The sequence below is a fragment of the Dromiciops gliroides genome, chromosome 2, assembly GCF_019393635.1.
Source record: "Dromiciops gliroides isolate mDroGli1 chromosome 2, mDroGli1.pri, whole genome shotgun sequence".
Lineage (NCBI taxonomy): Eukaryota > Metazoa > Chordata > Mammalia > Microbiotheria > Microbiotheriidae > Dromiciops > Dromiciops gliroides.
This window is the reverse complement of record NC_057862.1, coordinates 62,011,699-62,033,351: the sequence shown is the minus strand read 5'-3', so window position 1 is coordinate 62,033,351 and position 21,653 is coordinate 62,011,699. Positions and strand designations below refer to the sequence as shown.

General features: G+C 40.3%; 1 protein-coding gene across 1 annotated transcript in view; it reads right to left on the bottom strand.

Moving 5' to 3' along the window:
• Positions 1-15,492: 15,492 nt before the first annotated feature.
• Positions 15,493-21,653, bottom strand: part of LOC122739671 (heparan-alpha-glucosaminide N-acetyltransferase-like) — a 383,950-nt gene continuing 377,789 nt past the window's right edge. Inside the window, exons 17-18 of the mRNA XM_043981320.1 lie at positions 19,615-19,727; positions 15,493-16,987 (exon numbers count right to left, since the gene is read on the bottom strand). Of these exons, the coding sequence (XP_043837255.1) occupies positions 16,806-16,987; positions 19,615-19,727 (295 nt within the window). The 3' untranslated portion in view covers positions 15,493-16,805. The remainder of the gene's footprint in view (positions 16,988-19,614; positions 19,728-21,653) is intronic.

Sequence of the window (21,653 nt, the reverse complement as noted above, 5' to 3'; positions counted from 1 at the left end):
GAGCTGGGAACTAGAGAGGTAAAATGATTTGCTCACAGTAACAGGTAGAATTTGAAACAAAGTCCTTTGGACCCAAATCCAGTGCTTTTTTTCTGTATAGTGTCTCTGTTACTGCTTTGTATTAGAGGACAGAATTGGGGGGAAAGGACAGAACTGGGAATCAAAGAGACAGATTTCAGGTTGATATAAGGAAAAACATCCCATTCATTGGTGCTATTTACTCAACTTTGTGTGTGTGTGTGTGTGTGTGTGTGTGTGTGTGTGTGTGTGTGTATGAGGCAATTGGGGTTAAGTGACTTGCCCAGGGTCACACAGCTAGTATCAAGTGTCTGAGGCTGGATTTGAACTCAGGTCCTCCTGAATCCAGGGCCAGTGCTCTATCCACTGTGCCACCTAGCTGCCCCTCATTGGTGCTATTTAAAAGTGGGCTGCCTGTTGAGGTAGTGGGCTTCCCCTCACTAGAAGTTTTCAAAGAAAGCATAGATGATCTGCTATTGGGAATGTTGCAGTAAGGATTTTTGTTTACGTATGGGTTTCAATACATGGACTTGTATCTCCTTTTCAACTCTGATGATCTGTGATATTGTGGTCTTTAAATTCCTTTCTAGCTCTATTCATAAGACAATATACTAGCACTCTGGACAGAGGTGATGGAGAACTGGAAGCAGTACCAGCAATTGCAAAGCTGTCCTGGACAACTAGAGCCTGAGTTGCACTGAACAGATTTACCCCCACACCAGCTGTTTGAGCTGGCTAGTACTGGAGCTTTGTCAACTCTATAGCTTTCAGAAGACGATTTAGACCTAGGTGAGTGTCAAGGATTTTGGAAAAGCTTGGCTGTATTGGTGGAATACCTGGGAGGTTTACGTATGTTATTATGTATTTTCCCCACAGACACAATGTAACACAAATCCCTAGGAAGTTTACCAGGGGAATATTGTGTCTCTCCAAACATAATACTTAGTTTCCTAGATTTACACCTGGGAGGGAGCTCACAAATCATCTAGTATAACACCCTTATTTTGGAGATGATGATGGTGCCAGTGGTGGTGGAGGAGGAGGAGGAGAAAGAGGAGGAGGAGGAAGAAGAAGAGAAATAATAATAATAATAATAATAATAATAATAATAATAATAATAATAATAATAGCTAACACTTATATTACTTACTATATGCCAGGAACTGTGTAAAGTTCTTTACAATTTTTTTTTGGTGGGGCAGTGAGGGTTAAGTGACTTGTCTAGAGACACACAGCTAGTGAGTGTCAAGTGTCTGAGGCCAGCTTTGAACTCAGGTCCTACTGAATCCAGGGCTGGTGCTTTATCCACTGTGCCACCTAGCTGCCCCTCTTTACAATTTTTATCTCATTTGATCCTTATAATAACTTTGGGAGGTAGACACTATTATGATCCCCTTTTTACTGATGATGAAACTGAGGCAAACAGAGGTAAAGTGACTTGCCCAGGGTCACCCTATAAGAAACTGAGACTAGATTTTGACTCAGTATTTCCTAACATGGCACCCTATCTACTGTACTACCTACTTTCCCCTAATAAGGAAATAAAAAACCTCTGAGGCCAGAGAGGTTACCTGTGCCTAAGTTCATACTGGTAGTGAGTGGCATCTTCTATACTTTGGCTGTACTTGGTATGTGTCCTTATTGGCTGGAGATCATTCTTCTAATAATAGATAAGTATGACAATGATGCATTCCTAAAATGACTTAGGGTTGCATCTCTGATATGGCACCTGTTTAAGGACACTAGATATATCCTTCTTCTCTAAAATCTTCAATCACTTCCTGCTGTTTGAAAGGTTAAGTTCTAATTTCTTAAGACTGTTACAATTTCTTATTTGCCCTGCCTTCCCAACAGAAACACTAACCTCAGTTAAATTTATCTTTATTCTGTCATATACACACCATGTTGATGCCTTCCTTTATACCTTTATCAGGTCACTATTGCCTCCTTCCCCTTCTCTGTCCACCCATACCTCACATATGTTTTAAGGCCTGGTTTAAGCTCTACTTCTTTCATAAAATGTCTTCTGGCTTCTTGAGTCTCCACGGTGATCTATCCTTCCTCTGATCCAGTCTATCATGAGTCTTTATGATTCATTAATTAGGCACTTAACCAAAATCAGGAGCTTTTGAGGTTTTTTTTTGTTTGTTTTGTTTTATGTTATAGACACCTTTGGCATTCTGATAGAGCAAATGACACCTTCTCAGAATATTTCTTTAAATGCATAAAGCAAAATGCTAGGATTACAGATGAAACTCTATTGTACTACAGTTATCAAAATATTACTTAGAAAAAACCCCATTAGTTTATAGACCCCAGATTAAGAACCTCTGATCTGTATTGTTATTTACCTTTTACCCCATGAATAACTTTTTATGCCCTTAATCGGAAAGTTAAAGGCCTTTTAAAGTATTGGAATCATTTCCTAACATGCTCTGCTAGTCTATTCTCCCTTGTAGGAGAATGATTTGAGTAAAACCCAACCTACAAAGCAACTGTGTTGGACAGTATGTTCAACAGTCTATAAACATTGTTTCCCATCTCTCTGAAAGAGAACGGCATGCTTTTTCCTTCTTTCTCTGGAATGATTGAGATTTTCAATTAACCTTAGTTTGGTAGCCTTTTAACCTTTATTATTGTAGTTACTGCGTATATTGTTTTGATAGTTCTACTCTCCTCTCCTTGCATACATTATGTTTCCAAAGTTCTCTGAATTACTCACATTTATAGTTTTTCAAACTAAAACTCTGATTTGTCAAGAAACTACCTCTTCTAATGCATATCAGCACCTACTTTGAAACTTCTAGAATTAGGGAGTTGCCGGGGGTGGGGGGGGCGTGTTGTGAGAAATTCAATGACTTAGACAGGGCCACACAGCCAGTATGTAACAGAGGTCATACCTGATCCATTGTCTTCCTGACTCCAAGGCTGCTCTCTCTGCACACAACTGCTTTCACATAATTTCTTAGTGTAAAATAATATCCATTCATATGCCATAGTTTGTTCAGCCATTCCCCCCATCAGTGGGTACCTACTTTGTTTCCAGTGTTCTGGCACTAAAAAGGGCAATGCTATATTCATTTTTTGCAAACTTAAGGGTGTTTGTTTTTTTATCACTGAGCACCTTGGAGTTTTGTGTTTTGCATGTGTATGTGGCATGTCTTCCAACTAGGATGTAAACTCCTCTAGGGCCGGGACTACGCATTAGCCCAAGGCTGAGCACACAGTAGGTACTAGGTAAAGATTTATAGAATGGATGTATTTCCCACTGCCTCTCTCTATGTGCAAGACTGAGCAGAGTTTACAATATCCAAAAGGCTGTTTCTTTTTCCCTTTGTGTTTTTGCTCCAGTTCTTAGCTAGATAGATATCCAAATCAAAGACCAGAGATACCAAGAGACATGCTCAGGAACACTTACTCTGGTTCCATTCCCCATCTGATTAAGGTTTCTTCTAGCTCTTTTCATAAGACTGCTTTTCCATATGACCAGATGAGTGTAGGACCCAAATTTGCTTATTGAAGTTTTACAGATTTCCATCTTGCCTCTACCCTTTGAGAGTTCTTAGTCCTTTGAACAAGAGGCACCACTGAAAAAGATTAGCGCAGATTAGTACTTCAGTTAGGTTATAGAAAGCCCAAAGAAATCTAGGAGAAGTCCCATTATTTAGACCTGTTAAGATACTACCTTGGAAATCCCTGCTTCAGAGAAATAGTTAGTAACTAGGTGGCCAAATTGGACCAAACTGGATGCTTGCTATATGCCCCAAGAGGAAAACTTCCTAGCTATAGCTCTTCCAGGAAGTATTTCTTTCTTTTCTTCTTTTAATAATATTTTATTTTCCCCCAATTACATGTTAAAATAATTTTTAACATTTAAGAAAAAGTTTTGAGTTCCAATTTTTATCCCTCTCTTCCTCTCTCCCCTTTTCCCTCCCTGAGATGGTAAGCAAGCTGATATAGGTTATAAAAGTCCCAATCATGTAAAACATTTCCATATTAGCAATCTCATACAAGAAGACTCAAAAAAGAAAGGAGGAAAGAAGGAAGTAAAGAAGGAAGGAAGGAAGGAAAGAAAGAAGGAAAAATAGTATGCTTCTGTCTGTATTCTGACAGTATAATTTCCTTCTCTGGAGGCAGATGGTATGCTTCATCATTAGTGCTTTGGGATTGTCTTGGATCATTGTATTGCTGAGAATAGCTAAGTCACTCCTAGGTCTTCATCATATAATATTGCTGTTACTGTGTACAATGTTCTCCTGGTTTTTTTCTCACTTCACTTTGCTTCATTTCATGTAAGTCTTTCCAGGTCTTTCTGAAATCACCCTGCTTGTCATTTCTTATAGAATTTGATTATTCTCTCATTATAATATACCCCAATTAATGGGCATCCCCTCCATTTCCAATTATTTGCCACCATAAAAAGAACTGCTATAAATATTTTTGTACAAGTAGGTCCTTTTCCCTTTAAAAAATCTCTTTGGGGGGGCAGCTAGGTGGCACAGTGGATAAAGCACTGGCCCTGGATTCAGGAGGATCTGAGTTCAAATCTGACCTCAGACACCTGACACTAGCTGTGTGACCCTGGGCAAATCACTTAACCCTCATTGCCCTGGGGAAAAAATCTTTTTGGGATATAGACCTTGCAGTGGTATTACTGAATCAAAGGGTATGCACAGTTTTATAGCCCTTTGGGCATAGATCCAAACTGCTCTCCAAAATGGTTGGATCAGTTCACAGCTCCTCCAACAATGCATTAGTGTCCCAGTTTTCCTACATCTCCTCCAACATTTATCATTTTCTTTTTTTGTCATATTAGCCAATCACATAAGTGTGGAGTGGTATGCCAGAATTGCTTTAACTTGCATTTCTCTAATCAATAGTGATTTAGAACATTTTTTCCTATAACTATAGGTAGCTTTGATTTCTTTGTCTGAAAACTGCCAGGAAGTATTTTTGTGCTCAGTTTCCAACCTACTTTGGTCCTGCTTCTCATCTATCACCATGATTGAGTCCAACAGTCTTCAGAAATTTTCCTTCTCTAAGCAGAGTGAGTGTGGGGAGAGTTCATAAACAGGAGAGTTATATGATTTCAAGAGTGGGCTTGGACTCCACAGAGAAGAAGATTCTTTATTCAAACTCCAGGATATACCCATAGTGATGAGAAAGAATTGAAAGAGGTAAGCACATAGGGATTTATTATGGCATCTAGTTGCGAGCCAGATACACCAGGGAACCTGAGAACCTTTGTTTAACTAACATGGGATGAGAGCTGGATTTGGGCTTGGGGCCTGTCATGAAACATCCTGCCTACCAAAGGGGTCTGGACTATTTGCTTTTGTTAATGTCTGGAGTCACATTGATGCAGACAGAACAGGCATGAGGAGGGGACATGGCACAGCACTCTATGCCTTAAAAGAAAACTATCTTGACCAATATGTGTGAGACAAATCACTACTTTGTCAATTTCTCTTTCCTAATACTGACTTCGGGCTTACTTTCCTAACTATGGTTACTGTTATGAATGCTTTTTCTGGGTTATGCCAAGATCATTGGCATAAAGTTGGTCACCAAGGTGAATTCTTGCTGTCTCCTCTTAAACCACAACTTGGACCAAACCATCTCCTCCAATAGGGTTCCTTCAGGACCTGTTAGTTGGCATTAATTATAACTCCCACTAGACAGAGGGCTATAATTTAACTAAAGTTGACAAAAATAGTAATTGACTCAGATGATGTTCTTAAATATGGATTGTGGATGGAGAGGAAGGTTTTGGTGTTAGGGATACTTGATTTGACCAATCAGTATGACAGTCGAAACCAGTGGGAAAACTCTATAACTCTATAACCTCTAACTCTATAAGTTTTAGGACCTGGATTAAAATGCTGAATTATGTTACTAAATTTCCCTGCATTTCAGTTTACTCTTCAATAAAATGAGGAGACTGTACTAGATGGCTTATAAGGTTTCTTCTAGTTCTGAGTCTATTTCTTTTGTTTCTTCATGCATTTTTTCTTTAGAACTATCATTCTTTTTTTATAAATATATTTTTTTTACTCTTTTAAAATTCTTATTTCATCTCTTCCAGGAATTCCAGCTGGACTTGTGTCCAAGCTATGTTTTTTCTTTTTTAAAAAATGTATTTTTCTTTGAGGCTTTTCCTATAGATATTATGGAGTCATTCTCTTCATCCAGGTTTGTGTCTTGGGCATCTTTGTTACCACAATAGCTCTTTATGGTGGGATTTTCTGTTTGCTTGTTTATTCCCCCAATCTACTGTTTGACTTTGCAATTTATGTTAGGGCTGAGCTCCGTGTACTTTTAGGGAAAGTGTCTGGTTTGAGTTTTTGTCTTCTTGGGTCCTCCTGCTGCTTTATTGGAGTATTGATGCTTGTATTATTCCAGGATTTCAGGGACAGTTCAGACTGGGGACCTGAAATCTTTCAGTGCTCCCAAACTGGTGTGATCTGGGCCAAAGTCTGATCACTGCCCTCCTCATCTGAGCTTAGTAAATTCCAGACCCAGGTTTGGTTCTGAACAACATTCCTGTGGGCTTATCCCTAATTGGAAGTTCCAGTAAACTGCTGCTGGACTCAGCTACTACCAGTCATCTGGGAAGCCTTCTGGGTTGTGAGTAACAAAATTAAAGGATCCCCTTTGGTAGGGAATTCCTAATTTGGTTATCCCACTATAGACTTCAGACTGAATTGGAGGCTAGAACTGAGACCTCCCTTCACTCTTGGGGTCAGAACCACATATTTATCTGATTTTTGCTTCTTAACTTATTCCTTGCTCAGTACACAGCCTAGAGCCAAAACCTCCCTACCAAATCCCGACCCTGGGTATAGATTTCTTCTTCAGTCTCCCTGGATATGTGACCCAGAGCTGGGTAGTGAGCAATAGGGCCACTGGTAGGCACTTTTTTCTGTACCTTGCATGAAGTCATAGTGGTTCTGATCCAGCCCTAGTACACAGCCTCATCCTCTTACAGTGTCTGACCACGGGAATGCTTTCAACATGTGTTCTTGGCCATATCCCCTCCCCCCAGTGTTCACAGACCTCTTTGTCTCCCTAAGCCAACGTAGACTGAAATTTTACTTACAGTGATTTTTTTCTTAGATTTTTCAACCAGGACTTTGGCACATTTTTTGTGGAGAAGGTGTGTTGGAGGAGTTGGACTCTACTTCCTGCTTCTTTGCTATCTCAGCTCTGCCCTTTCAATCTGCTTATTCTTCATTACTTCTTCTTTTTTTTTTTTATGGTACATCTTGCTCATATCCATTGTGCTCCTCATTGACTTCTGGTAGAAGCTTATTTTTCATTCTTCAGAGACTTGTGTTCTATTACTCATGGCCTTACAATGATACATTTAGAATTCTAGTATTAAAAGGATGGGACTTCGCTTCCTGGAGAAGTATGGAGTTGTTTAAAGGAACTTTGTCATTTTAAAGGTAGTCCAGCTTACTCTTCTCCTCCTGTTTAATTATAGTACTAACTCATTGTTCTATTTAATTATGAGCCCAGCTCATCATCTATTTTCAGTTTCTGTCAAAGGGACAAACACACACACACACACACACACACACACACACACACGCACTACATTTATAGAGGTATATGTAGAACTATACAGGAGTGTTTGTATACACACATATATAGATGTAATATCTCATCAGCTTTGATACTTTACCTCATCTCTACCTTCTGTCTCTGGAGGGTGGAGCCTTCAGCTCCAAAGCTCCATTTAAGAAGAGGGCTTAGCTCAGACATTTCTTTTTCACTTGACTGTTCTACCTGGGAATTCTCTGACTCTCTGACTAACTTTTCTACCATGGTACCCTCATTGGGTACATTCTCCTCCCCATCTTCCATCCTCACTGCTTTTCAGTTTCCTTTGGTGTTTTGTCTTCCTCCATTCGATTGTAAACTCCTTGAGGACAGGGAGTATCTCCCCCTACCCCACTGCTATCTTCCGTGCTTAGCTGAGTGCTGGACACACAGTAGGTAATTCATAAATGTTTATTGACTGACTGAAATGTACACATACATATGTATAGATGTAAGAATACTGAGAGCTGATCTTGATAATTGTATATCTAATTTCATACGATGGAAAATAAATGTTTTTCTTGTATAGATGATTAGGTTAAAATATTTTGAGTCATTACTGATCTTGCTCCAGAGGCTCTGCAATGTCCCAGTGCTTGACACAACCAGTATCATGTAATTTACAAAGAATTAGAATATCTGGAAGATCATACCATCCATAGGTAGGAATCTTCCCATCTTTTGGGTGGCACCATTAAGATGGGCTTTCTCCTTGCCTTTCTAAGTAACTGAGATTTTGGAGAGTCAGGAAACTAACTACTTTGATTACTAGTCAAATAGTTCCTCATCCCTGGCCTAGAATGAGATGCCAGTGACTCTAGTTCTTAGTTTATTTACACATTTGTAAGTGAAGAATGTGAGTGCTGAGGTCATTCCTACAGGCCTAAGCTGGACTATGATTGATTAGCATGGACAGTAACCCAGAGGAGAAGCCCAGTTATCAATTAGGACAATTGTCTCTTGAAGGCTTGTTTTCCAACAAAGCTGAGTTTTCTGTTAGGCTCATGTTATCAGGGTCAGACAGACCACCAGTTAGTTGGATAACTGATTAATTAATTAAGAGATTTTTTTTTAACCTAGGACTCCTCATTTGGTTGAATTGTGGTTGCATTCCCTTTGCTAGCCTCTACTTACACTTCCCACCAAGATGATCAGAAGAAATAAAACATCCCTTTTAAATTGGGAAATAACCTTCTTGTTTTTTTTTTAAATGAAATCTTTTGTCTGATCTGAAAATCAATTAGTCAGTGGAGATTTTTATTAGTTAATCATGTAAGTAATTAAAAATATTGATTAATGACAGACAACAGTGGGCATCAAATGCAGCCTCTAACTACCCATCACCCCCATCATAGCATTACAGTGGATTTGTAGAGCAAGAGAGAAATGAGGCTTCCAATGTTAAAAAGCCCCAATTCTCTGCCATCCATCTACCCTGATAAACTGCCTCCACCCTATGGGGGAGCCATCAATAATGAAATGAACCACATGTCAATATCTTCTGTGTGTGAGCTCAGGGTGCTCATCATATGTGGTTCTTGGCAAAATTTCAAAGTTGGTAAAGTTTGTATTCTGAACCTTTAACCTTCCTTTTATGCATGCTCAGTGTCATCTCCTCTCTACCAATATCCACACTGACCATCCAATATGGCTTTGAGGAAAAGCTCAGCTCTCAGGCATTTGCCCCTCAATTTACATGTGATTTACTGGCTCCCCTCTCCTAGGGGGACATGTTTAGGTCTCATATTTCACAGAAGCATAAAATCTGGAAGAGACCTTAGGGATCATTGTGTCCAATTCCCTTATTTTTTCAGATGAGAAACTTGAGGCCTTGAAAGGTTAAGGGTTTTGTGCGTGGTCACAAGATAATTTAATGGCATTGCAAAAACTAGAATGCAGTTATCCTGATATATGGTGGTCTTTCTTCTCCTTCAGGCTGCCTAACTGTTCACTATACAATTGGGGTAATCAGAAACTGTTGGTCTAGATCCTGGGGGTGGGGTATTCCATGGAGTATGCATAAGGATAGGCCTTGGACCTGGTCTACTTCCAGAAACACATGTGCTTTGACACAACCATCTTTTATTGGTCCTATTGGTCCCTCTGATGGAACAAGGGATAAGGGAATGGACGTAAGTGCCCTTTGCCAAAGAAGAAGAATAGCTCACTCAATAGATTTTATATATATATATATATTTCAAATTTATTTATATATATTTTTTGCGGAGCAATGAGTGTTAAGTGACTTGCCCAGAGTCACCACAGCTAGTAAGTGTCAAGTGTCTGAGGTCGGATTTGAACTCAGGTCCTCCTGACTCCAGGGCTGGTGCTCTATCCGCTGCACCACCTAGCTGGCCCCTCACTCAATAGATTTTAAGGAGTCAGTCTACTCTCTGTCTTGGCCTTTGTCAAAACTTTGCGGATTCTTCAAACTCTCTCAGAAATCCACAGAGGGGACGGAAATCTCCTTCCCCAACAGCAATGACATTCTTCAGCACATGTCAGTGGCATTATGTGCTGCTTTCCCAAGTGAATCTGGGACTGGATTACAAGTCTCTGGCTGTCTCTTCTGCTTTATGGTTGATGGGATCAAGGGATATTGGAATGACTGTGTAGCATAACCCAGGAAAGCTTTTAATCAAGAGTTGGCCAGCCGTTAGTTGGTTAATTAATTTGTTAATAAAGACAGAAGCAAGTCCTTTCCTCCCCATGTCCTGACATCAAAGACTCAATAGAAGAGCACTGGGCTAAATTCTTTCAAGCCCTGAATACCCTCTAGTAGCATGTGGGTTGTTTTTAATATTAAGGGAAACATTTTGATCATAAATTTGTTGGTTCTGTTCATAAGCAGATCTGTCCTCTTTGTCTCTCCTGGATGTGTGGACCAGGTCTTGAACTCCTCCTTGGTTTGAAGCATTTCTGATTTAGTCTGCTGCCCTGTGATGCTTAGAAGGACCAAGGAATATTAAGCTTTATTGTAAGACCTTTTGAGGAAATTATTTGTCAGGTTCCTTCGATCTCTGATACGTGAGTGAAAATCACTTAGAAGATTCTGTCAAGGACACAGTTGTTTTTGACCTTGTTGACCAAAATCAATATAATTTGGCCCTTAAATGTTATTTGGACATAACACCTCAGGCAGCTTGCAACAGAGCCTAGAGCACAAGACTTCTCTAGAAACACAAATACACAGAGAAAACTAGATCCTTTCAAAGCCATGTTCCTCTGCCATGAATTGGTTTCACCTGGCTCACTTGCTCCCTCTCCTGGCAAGACAATCAGCCCTGTTGCCACAAAAGACTAATAATAAATAAATAAGATGACATTAATAGTAATAAGTAAAATGTAAATAAATTAAGAAATTGATTGACCCCTAGAAGTAGATCGTTTCCTTGCCTTACATTCTACATACAAGGAGCCTCAGAAGAAGAAAGAGGGAGGGTTTACAGGAGTGGGGGTTAAGGATGTTTAGGTAGTAGTTTTTACTCTTTCATTGGTTAACCTATGATATAAAAGGGTATCTGAGTCAATGAAGGAGAGAAATGGAAGGTACTCCTGCTAGTAGAATTACGGGCACCCCTGAGGCTCCTACAGACTCTGGAAAGACTGAGGGCAGGAAAGAGGAAGAATGAAGAGTACCCCCAACTGAAAAGGCAAGTTGGGAACTAGATATAGCCACTACACAGACTGAGATGGGGACTAGACCTTTTCTTTCATTGTTATATAAAACTCCCAGATGAAGAAATTTCTTCTTCTAAGGTAGGTCAGTAGCTCTCTATAATTTTTAGTTTGAGAGAGTTTTTAAGACTGCTGAGAGGTTAAGGGACTTGCCCAGGGTCAAATAGCTGCAGAGTATCAGAAGCAGAACCTGTTTAAGCCACCACACAATCAGGTATACAACTCATGTGCTCATGCAGCTTCTGAGTACAAATTGAATTCTTGTGTCTTGTCTAGTTCAACCAATAATTTGTCTCCAATATGGAAATATTGACATCTAAAACATGTACCTTACCTCTTAGCATTTCCCCCCCCCCCCAGATCTTGTTGGGAACCTTTGCTTTGACCCTGATGCTGTCTCCAACATCATCCTATAGCTAACCCTTCTCAGATAATGAACTGGATACCTAGTCATATTCTTTATATTTCTGATCATGATGAATTGTTTCAACAATACGGAGATACATCAGGCTGAGGGATGTGGCAGATTAGTTCTTCACACTGTTAAATGCACCTTCTGAATGGTACGTCTACTAGAAAGGCTTGGAGTGCTTTAGTAGATTGATGATAGATACTACCAGGGCAAAGAACCCAGAAATAAAGCAGAAGTAGTTTCCTCCCTTGTTTTCCCTCGCTACTATATGGAGCCACTTATCATGAGCCATATGGACTACCCACGGGTCTGTTATGTGATATTCCCAGGAATTCCATTCTCAAATTTTGGCAAAGAGCTGTAGCTGGAGGATGCACAGACCAATTCAGTGTGCTTGGTGGAGTCCCAGTAGAAAATGAAGTTATCTCTATTTGTTGGTTCAGTAAATCTTGTAACAGTAAACCCACGAACTTTTCAAAATTGTGGTGATGTCAAGTAACCAAAATTTTAGATGTGTGTGTGTGTGTGTCTGTATGAGAGAGAGAGAGAGAGAGAGAAGGTATGTGTAAATATATACCAAGGGGCGATACAGTTGAAATGCCAGTAGGTCTGGAGTCAGAGAAGAGTATTCAAATCTAATCTCTAATGTTGCTACCTGGATGATTTTGAGTTGTCACTTAACCCCTCTGGGTTTTCTTATCTGAAAAATAAAGGGCTTGGATTTTGAGATACCTTCCAGTTCTAGTTCTAGTTCCATGATCCTGTGAGGAAAGGCCCAATCTCATCAGCATCACTGTCCCTTCAAACCAGTCCCTTGTAGTTATAAATCTATGATCTAGTATGAACTTCCTAATACTGTATCTGTGTTCTGGCAAATAGTCTTCCTCCTTATCTCAACCACTGAATCATGGTGATCCACAGATACCCTTCTATGAGCCTATCCATCTTGACTTAGAAGTTTGTGTTTGTTCTCCTTCCACTTCATACCCCATCTGTTCTGCCCCAGGCAGGATTGCCCTTCATCTCCCTGTGGTGGTTGCCTTATTTCTAGTACTTGTGGGTCCTTGGCAGTAGCTTTTCCCTCAATGTAGAAGCTTTCTTCTTTATTACATGACCCTCTAAAAAGTCCCCATGCAGGGCAGAGGCCTCTACTGGAGGGTGGCATAGATAAAAATCAAAGAAACATATTTTGGTTTGTCTTTTTTATTTTTTTTAAAATCAGGTTGCACTTCCTCAGCTGAAATTTGCAGCTCCAGATCAGCTCTGTTTGCTCAGACTTGCTGACATTTCCATGGTCTTTTATTAAAAAATCCGATTAACCTGCTGAGAAAGCAGGATGTTTGTCCAAAGCTTATGGACTCTCCCATCTTGCCCATTCTGTGATGGAGCCTGGGTAACATCAGGTTTTATGATGGCATGGCAGTTGCCTTTGAGGACTTGGTTCTCTTTTTCATAAATAAAAAATACTTTCTGGGTTGGAGGTATTTCCAAAGATGGAAAAGACCCATTCCCTCTGAAGATTTGTACTGAGCAACTGCTCATTCAGGAATAGAAAGGCATAGAAAGGGAGATCTTTTTCTCCTTCTCATCTTGCCTCTCTAGGTAATCCATGCCTGATGATCCTTTTTAGAGAAGGAATGGGGTACTGCAAAGCAGGAGGGATAGCAGTCAAGTTAGAGGGTATCCTGTACTTTTCTACCATTTCTCATTAGTCTAAGACCTAACCAATAGGATTCTTGGAATATTTTCTCCTTGTTACTTATTTCCAATGATGCTTAATGGATGCACATCTTCCTCAGGATAAACTGTTCTATTTCTATTCCAGAGTAATCATAATTCACTGGTGAGCTCTATTTGTGTGTGTGTGTGTGTGTGTGTTTTCTTGTTAGATTGATTGTTTGAATTGCTAGTCATTTGAGAACATTTGGTAAACTCATTTCTAGTTTTACAAAGACTGAATTATTGGGCACTCTTTGAGGAATGATCCCTCCAACCTCAGTGAGAATTCTAATATCACAATTGCTGGTGGTTCTGAAGCTCTATCTGACTCAACAGGCAACAGAGGCATCAACTTTGAGGACCACAGTTCATATTTATCTTAAGACTTAATTAAATAACACAAGGCATCTCTGGCCCTGACTTAATGAAATTAATCACTTTTTCTCACATGGGTGAACCCCAAGAGTCAATATTTCAACTTGGACAGAGATTAGTGAAATGTATGTATATGCCTGTATAAATGAATATCAAACACTTTCCCCCCTCCCCCAACTCTCCACTTTGAGTACACACAGCCACTTGGATTTCACTACAGGAATGCTCATATTAATCGGTACTGAGTTCACACAGAGATTGACTGCTGACACAATTAGTCATAATAATAATAAAGAGAAATCCACATTTCTGCAGGAAGTGAAAATGCCATTGGAATTTTAATAACAGGTCCATTTTCCTTTCTGTGAATGATTAAGTGGAGTGGATTTCAGACTTGAGATGGCCCTTCATTCACTCAAGGCCCACAGGAAAACTGCAAGAACTAAGCAATAAGAGCCATTCAAACATCATAAGTGACAACCAACTGATGTAGAAGACATCGAACAGGGAATTAGGGATGAACTCAGGCTACGGCCTCAGAGCCTGCATCTCCAGCATCCTGCTGTTTCCTTAGAAGATGGAGATTTGGGCTGGACTGACCCTTCAGCCTCCACATCCCCTGTGCCTTTTGTTGATATTTTCTCTTGGGGCTGGTTCAGACCAAATCAGACTTATTGAATGTCAGAGCTGGAAGGGTATTTAAAGATCACATAGTCAAACTTTTCATTTTATTTTATAGAGAACAATAATAAAGCTGAGAAAGATTAAATGACTTAACAAGAATCTGTTGGAAGATCTGGTTATGTTTAGTCTGGAGAAGAAAAGACAGGTGGGGAATGAGGTCTCAACTACAGTCAAGCATTTAAGTAGTGTTGTAGAAGAGCATAATACTACTTCTGCTTGGCATTAAATCAAAGACCTTGATCAATGGTTGAGGAAACATAGGGGAGCAGAGGAGAGTAGCAGAGAAGTAGATTTCAGATTGATTTAAGAAGCTTATTAATGATCACAACCATCCAGAGGTGGAATGGATTGACTTGGGAAGTAATGGGTCCACTTCACCTCTGCTACCTATAGAGGTATTCAGGGGACGTCTGAATGACTATTTGTTGGGCATGTTGTAGTAGTGTGATAAAATAATGGGATTTGGCAGAAGCCCAGGGGCCCCACCTGAAGATTGATTCAGAATAGATTGAATTGGGTAAGACTGAGAACCTACTTAAGAATGATTAAATTGAGACCACACCTGGCTGACCCTGAGTGGGGTGTTGTTCTCAGAGACCGTGGACTATGCCATCAACAGGAGACCGCTCTCAAACAATCAGCTTAAACGATCTCCCCTTTTGGAGAGGGAGACAGGAAGTAGGAAGCGGAGCCTGGCTGGCGGGATCTCTCTCTTTTCATCCGGGATTTTGGTGTGATGGTGGCAGGGACAGAACAGAGTAGAAAGATCTATTCCACATGTTTTCTATAGAAGAGTGAATAGCTAAATAAAGGTGGCTTTCTCAACTTCTCTCTCTTCACTAACTTCTAATATACTTTTTTTTTCCCTCGGGGCAATGGGGGTTAAGTGACTTGCCCAGGGTCACACAGCTAGTACGTGTCAAGTGTCTGAGGCCGGATTTGAACTTAGGTCCTCCTGAGTCCAGAGCCAGTGCTTTATCCACTGTGCCACCTAGCTGCCCTCTAATATACTTCTATTAATCCTTAAAAGCCTAAACTCTTGCTGGATTTATCGGTAATCTTAGCCAGTCCCCCCCCCCCCCCCGCCGCCCCAAATGGGGAGGGGCAGGTTAGGACCCACATTTAGATTTTCAACGTCACAGTAGGAATCAACTCTCGGATTCTATGTGTGCAGTTTACCCAAGGTCACACAGCTGATCTGGGGGGAAGGGAAACTAGAAATAGAACTTGTTTCTTGATCGTGAGGCCTGGGTTCTTTCTACCATACCATGTTTTCTCTCTAGGTAAAATCTTTTGATAGCAGGGGAAGGAGGTCTAAAGAAGCCCATGAGAAGTTCAGTTAATGTTAACTGACAGATCTTGATGACAAAAATCATAGGAGAGTCCTTGATAGGGTCTTAAGTACCAGCAGCAATAGGACTAGGCTCCAGGAGAGCTGAAATTACACCCAAATCATCAAAGAAAATATTTTGCCCTCTTAGACTCAGTATCTCCATGAAAATGGCACATGAGGGAGAAGTAGCTGGGAACTTGCTTTGGCTGGGATACAGAGGGAAAAGAAAAGGCTCAGATATAGAAACCTATGGCATTGTGGGAAAACAATAGATTTGGCTTCAGAGGACCTAAGTTTGAAACCTGGCTCTGAATTTAATGAGTTAGTGCAAATTAAGCTCTCTGGGCATCAGTTTTCACAACTGAAAAAATGAGGTTGGACTAGATGAAGGTCCATATTTTAGATCTCTGATCCTTTCCCTATAACCCTTAACAGAAGCTTTTGTCCTTGTTCCTAAAACCAGAAATGATTAATGCCTGGTTTGGATCTAGGATGCTTTTTGGGGGACAGATATCTAGGATGGCTCAGTTTTGCTTTGGGAGGAATGTTTGCTGGGGGCTTTGGGGGATCATTACATTGCTTAAGGGAATGGTGTATAGAGAAAGGAGGGAGCAGATAAGAGGGCAATATGGTCCCAGGTCTTATAGCCTCAGTGCTGCTCTTATAGCCTCAGTCTTGCCAGAGCTGAGTCCCCTGTAGCCTGAAGCCCTCTATTCATTTCAAAAGTAGGAGCAGAGATCAGACTGGCTCCATGCCCACAAGACACTTTTTTCCTGGAATGAGGTGTGTAGAAATGACAGCTCTTCTTTGCACAGATAACTCAATTGGATTTAAGGCACTCAGGGTGTGAGCCAAAGGCTCGACCAAATTACCACTTGTCCTTTCCAAAATCACCTTCCCCATGGCCTCAAAACCTGCTTTCCCCCAGTCAAGTGATGCTCACCCACAGAATCCTCCAACCTCAGGGCTGGCCCTGAAGCATCAGATCTTAAGGAAGACATTCTTTCTAAATAGCAGGAAGGCAACAAAGACCCAGATTGCTGTTCCCAGCAAGTCCTGAGCCAGGGGCTCAGCATGAGAAGTAGGTGACTTCATCTCCCAGCTGAAAGGGAAGTAGCTTCCCAGGAGAGAGTGTCCAACATAAACCAAGATGGAGTTCATTCCTGCAACAAGAAGATAGAGAGAACAGGGCTTTACCATCTAGTTCTTCTAGAACCATCTAGAACCCCAGAGTGACAGCAACTTCAACATCATCTGTTGTTTCTGCCCATCTACAGACCAGGGGAGGAAGGCCATTAGAGGAAGAGTCTCCTGGAACCTAAACAGAATTTGGCTTCTACAAGACTTTTAGGGTCTGAAGAAAGTAGGAGGAGGACATGGAAGAGTTAGAGTCTGACTATTTTCTATCTTTTATAACTTAATAGTCAAAAGAAGTCTTTGGGAAACGTTGAGGGCTAATAAAATGGTATGAGACAGAAAAAACCTGATTGTTCATCTTGATGGTAAATTAAGAAACCAACCTCTTGAAGAGGTGAGCTTTTTCAGTGGGGCTGCTCAGCCACAGCAGGTACCAAAGCAGGAATCAGAGAGTTAGTTATTAGACCACTTTGAAGACTGTCCAAGATTCTTCATCTTAGTGGTTTATATAATGTAAGTGATTATCGTTGACAGTCTTCCCTATTCTGGTTCATTTCAGGGAGTTCAAAAGCAGAAATTTCTTTTGGTTGCAGTAAAAGTCCACTTTAAAAATAGTCTTACTTATGAACCTCTAGGAGTAACAGCCAGGATAAAGTCCCATGTCCATTTTACATAGAATATGAATTCTTAATATAACCCAATCCAATGCAACCCAATAGAACTCATATGAATAGATAGATGATAGAAAGAAAGATTGATTGATTGATAGAAGAAAGAAAGAAAGAAAGAAAGAAAGGAAGGAAGGAAGGAAGGAAGGAAGGAAGGAAGGAAGGAAGGAAGGAAGGAAGGAAGAAAGAAAGAAAGAAAGAAAGAAAGAAAGAAAGAAAGAAAGAAAGAAAGAAAGAAAGAAAGAAAGAAAGAAAGAAAGGAAGGAAGGAAGGAAGGAAGGAAGGAAGGAAGGAAGGAAGGAAGGAAGGAAGGAAGGAAGGAAGGAAGGAAGGAAGGAAGGAAGAAGAAAGAAAGAAAGAAAGAAAGAAAGAAAGAAAGAAAGAAAGAAAGAAAGAAAGAAAGAAAGAAAAATGTCTTAGATCTCCGTTTCATCTGAAAAGTGAGGGCTTGAAATAGATGCCCTCTGAAGTCCCTTCTAATTCTAGATCTATAATCCCATCATCACAACTGGAAGAAATCTAAGAAGTTCATCTACTCCAATCCTCTTATTTTACACATGATAAAACTGAAGGTCATAGTAAAAGAAGGAAAATGACTTGTCCAGGTAGTAAGTGGCAGTTGATACTTGAACACAAGTTCTGTCTCCAAATTTAGAATGGTTTCTATACTACCACACTGACTTCTTTTACTGACTCCTCAGGTTCCTATTTCTTGCCCCCAGAATAATCTGGGTATTTCCAATCAAGTAGCCTGATACATGCCCAGTCTCTCTTACCTACACTCTCTTCTGAGGCTTTGCAAGAAGGCTGGACTCTTGGTTAAGGAAACTTATCATTCTTGGAAGCCCATTTGTGAAGCCTTCTTTGACTTCTCCAGCCCTCAATAGTACATCAGATATTCTAAATTTCCATGAATCTATAGTCTTATTGGTATGGCTGCCTTTTCAATGAATATAAATCATTACCATTCTTAGTTAGAAAATGTTCTTCATTATGTTTTCTGGCTGAATAATCTGCTGGCTAACCCGGTGATGACCTTCTAAGAATTTAGCTAGGTTTATCCTAGGATGACAGACACACAGTCTGTAACTAGGCCTACACTCAAAACTTTTCCCAGATTGGTAGGGCCTATAAGACTTTCCAATCTTTGAAAATTCAGGATCACATGTATACCATGAAGAGGCATTGGAGGAAGATTCCCATGGAGGCTGCATCTTTTAGCCTTTAACTCTACTTTGCTTTATTTTGTTTTTTAATTATTTCACTTGTGGAATGTAAGCTCCTTGAGGGAAGGAACTGTTTATTTTAGTCTTGGTAATACTGTACCTGCTGTATAATAAGCGCTCAGTAAATGTTTGTTGAATTCAATTGGTTTCCCCTCACTCCCCATGAAATTATAAAGATCATGTGAGTGGGGATCAAACTTTTCTGTATCTTCCCTTCCCTCCTCCAGCATATAGCACAGTCCTGGGTGCAGAGTAGCTATTCAGTAATTCTTTGTTTGCTTGTTAATCACCAGCAAGGACACAGTCTTATCAGTTTCATGTATGATATGTTCTCTAGTCACCAAGACTGAGGAATACAAATTCCTCTTCTTCATTTTCTTTAGTTTTTATATTTTCCAGGGGGTAGAGAGGCACTACCCATCAGACTTCAGGTCATACCTGGAGACAGGTTAGAAATTCCAACTCAAGGTTACATGTGTTTGCTAAATCACCTCTTCAAATCTCCCAAAATAATATCAAACTGATTTGGTCCAATTGGCTACAAGCTTGACCCATCCTCTTTGATGCTGTCCCTCTATTCCTAAAGGTAGGCCAGATGGAACAATTGGCTAAGGAGGACTTGGACATGAGGTAGAGGAAAAATTTTATGCATGAACTGGAAGCCATGGGATAATATGTCCAGGGAAATACCCCACTATTCCTACAAGTGACCTAGAGAAAGGTCCCCCCTGGGCCAACACTTTCCCCTTTGCAAATCACCTGGGAAAATAAAAGGACAGCCACTCCACCAACCCTTCACATCAATGATGTAATACAGCAGGGCCAGCAGAATGAAGGAGAAGCAGCTGGTGGTTGTAACAAAGGACAGAGACCTGGTGGGAATAGGAAACACAAATGTCAAGACTGGATACTCCCTGGGCAAGCAGGTGGTACCTTAAATGTGAAATTCCTACACCCACCCAGTGATTCAGGATTTGATCCAAGTGGGGATCAATCAGGTATGGACTGGATAGTTCCATATGAGTTAGCCTCATTTCCCCCAGCAAGACCATGAGCTTAAAAGCAGCCCCCCCCTTTTCCCTTTTCTTATGTGCTCTGCATCAATCATTATCCCAAATATGGACCTTTACTTATATCCTTCTGTCCACCTGGAATCCACTTTTCCCCTTCCCCACCTTGGTTTATTGAAATCTGACCTATCCTTCAAGGTGTATGTTAAAAACCACGTCTTCCATGAAGCATAATTTGATACTTATGCCTCTCCCCATGATTGAGTATCTCTCCCTCCTCTTAACTCTCAAAGCACTTTCTTTTTTTTTAGCACTTTCTTTTAACCTATGCTTTTTACCCACAGTTATTTGTGCCTCTGTTTTAACTCTATTAATAATTGTTTATAAACTCCTTGAGGTCAGAGATTCAACTAAATTTAATTAAATTCACAACCATCAATTAATAATCTACTATTTTCAAGACACCATTTTAGGCACTGGGAATAAAAAAAAAGTCAAAAATTAAATTGTCTCTCCCCTCCAGGAGTTAACATCCTATTGGGAGAGTATAATATGCATACAAAGTGCATACAAAATTACGCAAAATGATTTCAAGACTGAGATGAATTCAAGAAAGGCCTCTTCCAGGAGTCAGCACCCAACCTATGCTCAGGAATAGTACCTGACTCAACTCTTTCTTACAAACTGCTTTGTACATAATAGATGCTGGATGAATGAATGAATGAATGAATGAATGAATGAATGAATGAATGAATGAATGAATGAATGAATGAATGAATTGTGGATCACAGCATCCTTACTGCGATCAGCTTCTAGGCACCTGAAGCAAGACAGGAAAAGGAATTTGAGAGTTTGAAAGATATGATCTGTCTATAGGCTTGAAACTACAACAGGGGGAAAAAAAGATCTACCTGTTGGGCTTGAGTTTGGCCTTGGATGTGGGAAATGTACTTTCTTTGATGAGGTCAGCAGTGCTTTGTATCCATTAAGCAATAATCTGGCTCCGGTCCAGCATGACTGCATGTCATTTCATGGGGACCTCTGCCGCAGGCAGCCTTGGCTTTGATTTGTATCCACATGTTTTGTTCTTGCTACAATTCTCAGCTGGGAATGGTCATGATTATGTGTGTCTAGCACCATGATTTCCTGTGATGTAATTGGCTTCCTGCTATTCTGGGGAATGACCGATCTTTTACTAACAGGGGCTTAAGAATTGCTAAATATAGGCCACACTCATTCATCTAAAGATTGTGCGTTTATATAGGTATATGTTAAGTGTGAGTGAGGACACATATAGAGCTTCTTCAATTCCCAAAGTGTTTTAATATTTGTTATCCCATTTGACCTTCACAGTACCCTGTGTAAGATAGATTGCTCTTGGGGCAGCTAGGTGGCGCAGTGGATAGAGCACTGGCCCTGGAGTCAAGAGTACCTGAGTTCAAATCTGGCCTCAGACACTTGATACTTACTAGCTGTGTGACCCTGAACAAGTCACTTAACCCCAATTGCCTCACTAAAAAAAAAGATAGATTGCTCTTATTTCAATAGATGAGGAAACTGAGACTCAAAAATGTTAAAGTCATGCAATTAGTTAGTGACAGAGCCAAGACCAGATTCAAGAACTTTTAACCCCCAAGTTGGTCCCATTATACCATACTACCCCAATGCAACATGGTTATTGAAAGCATGGGTTCTTTTTCCCATTTGGTAGAAACTGGTTGGAGTCTCAGGAAATTGATTCCCTGGGGAATGAGCATTTATCATGTAAGGGTCCCCAGTTTGTCCAGT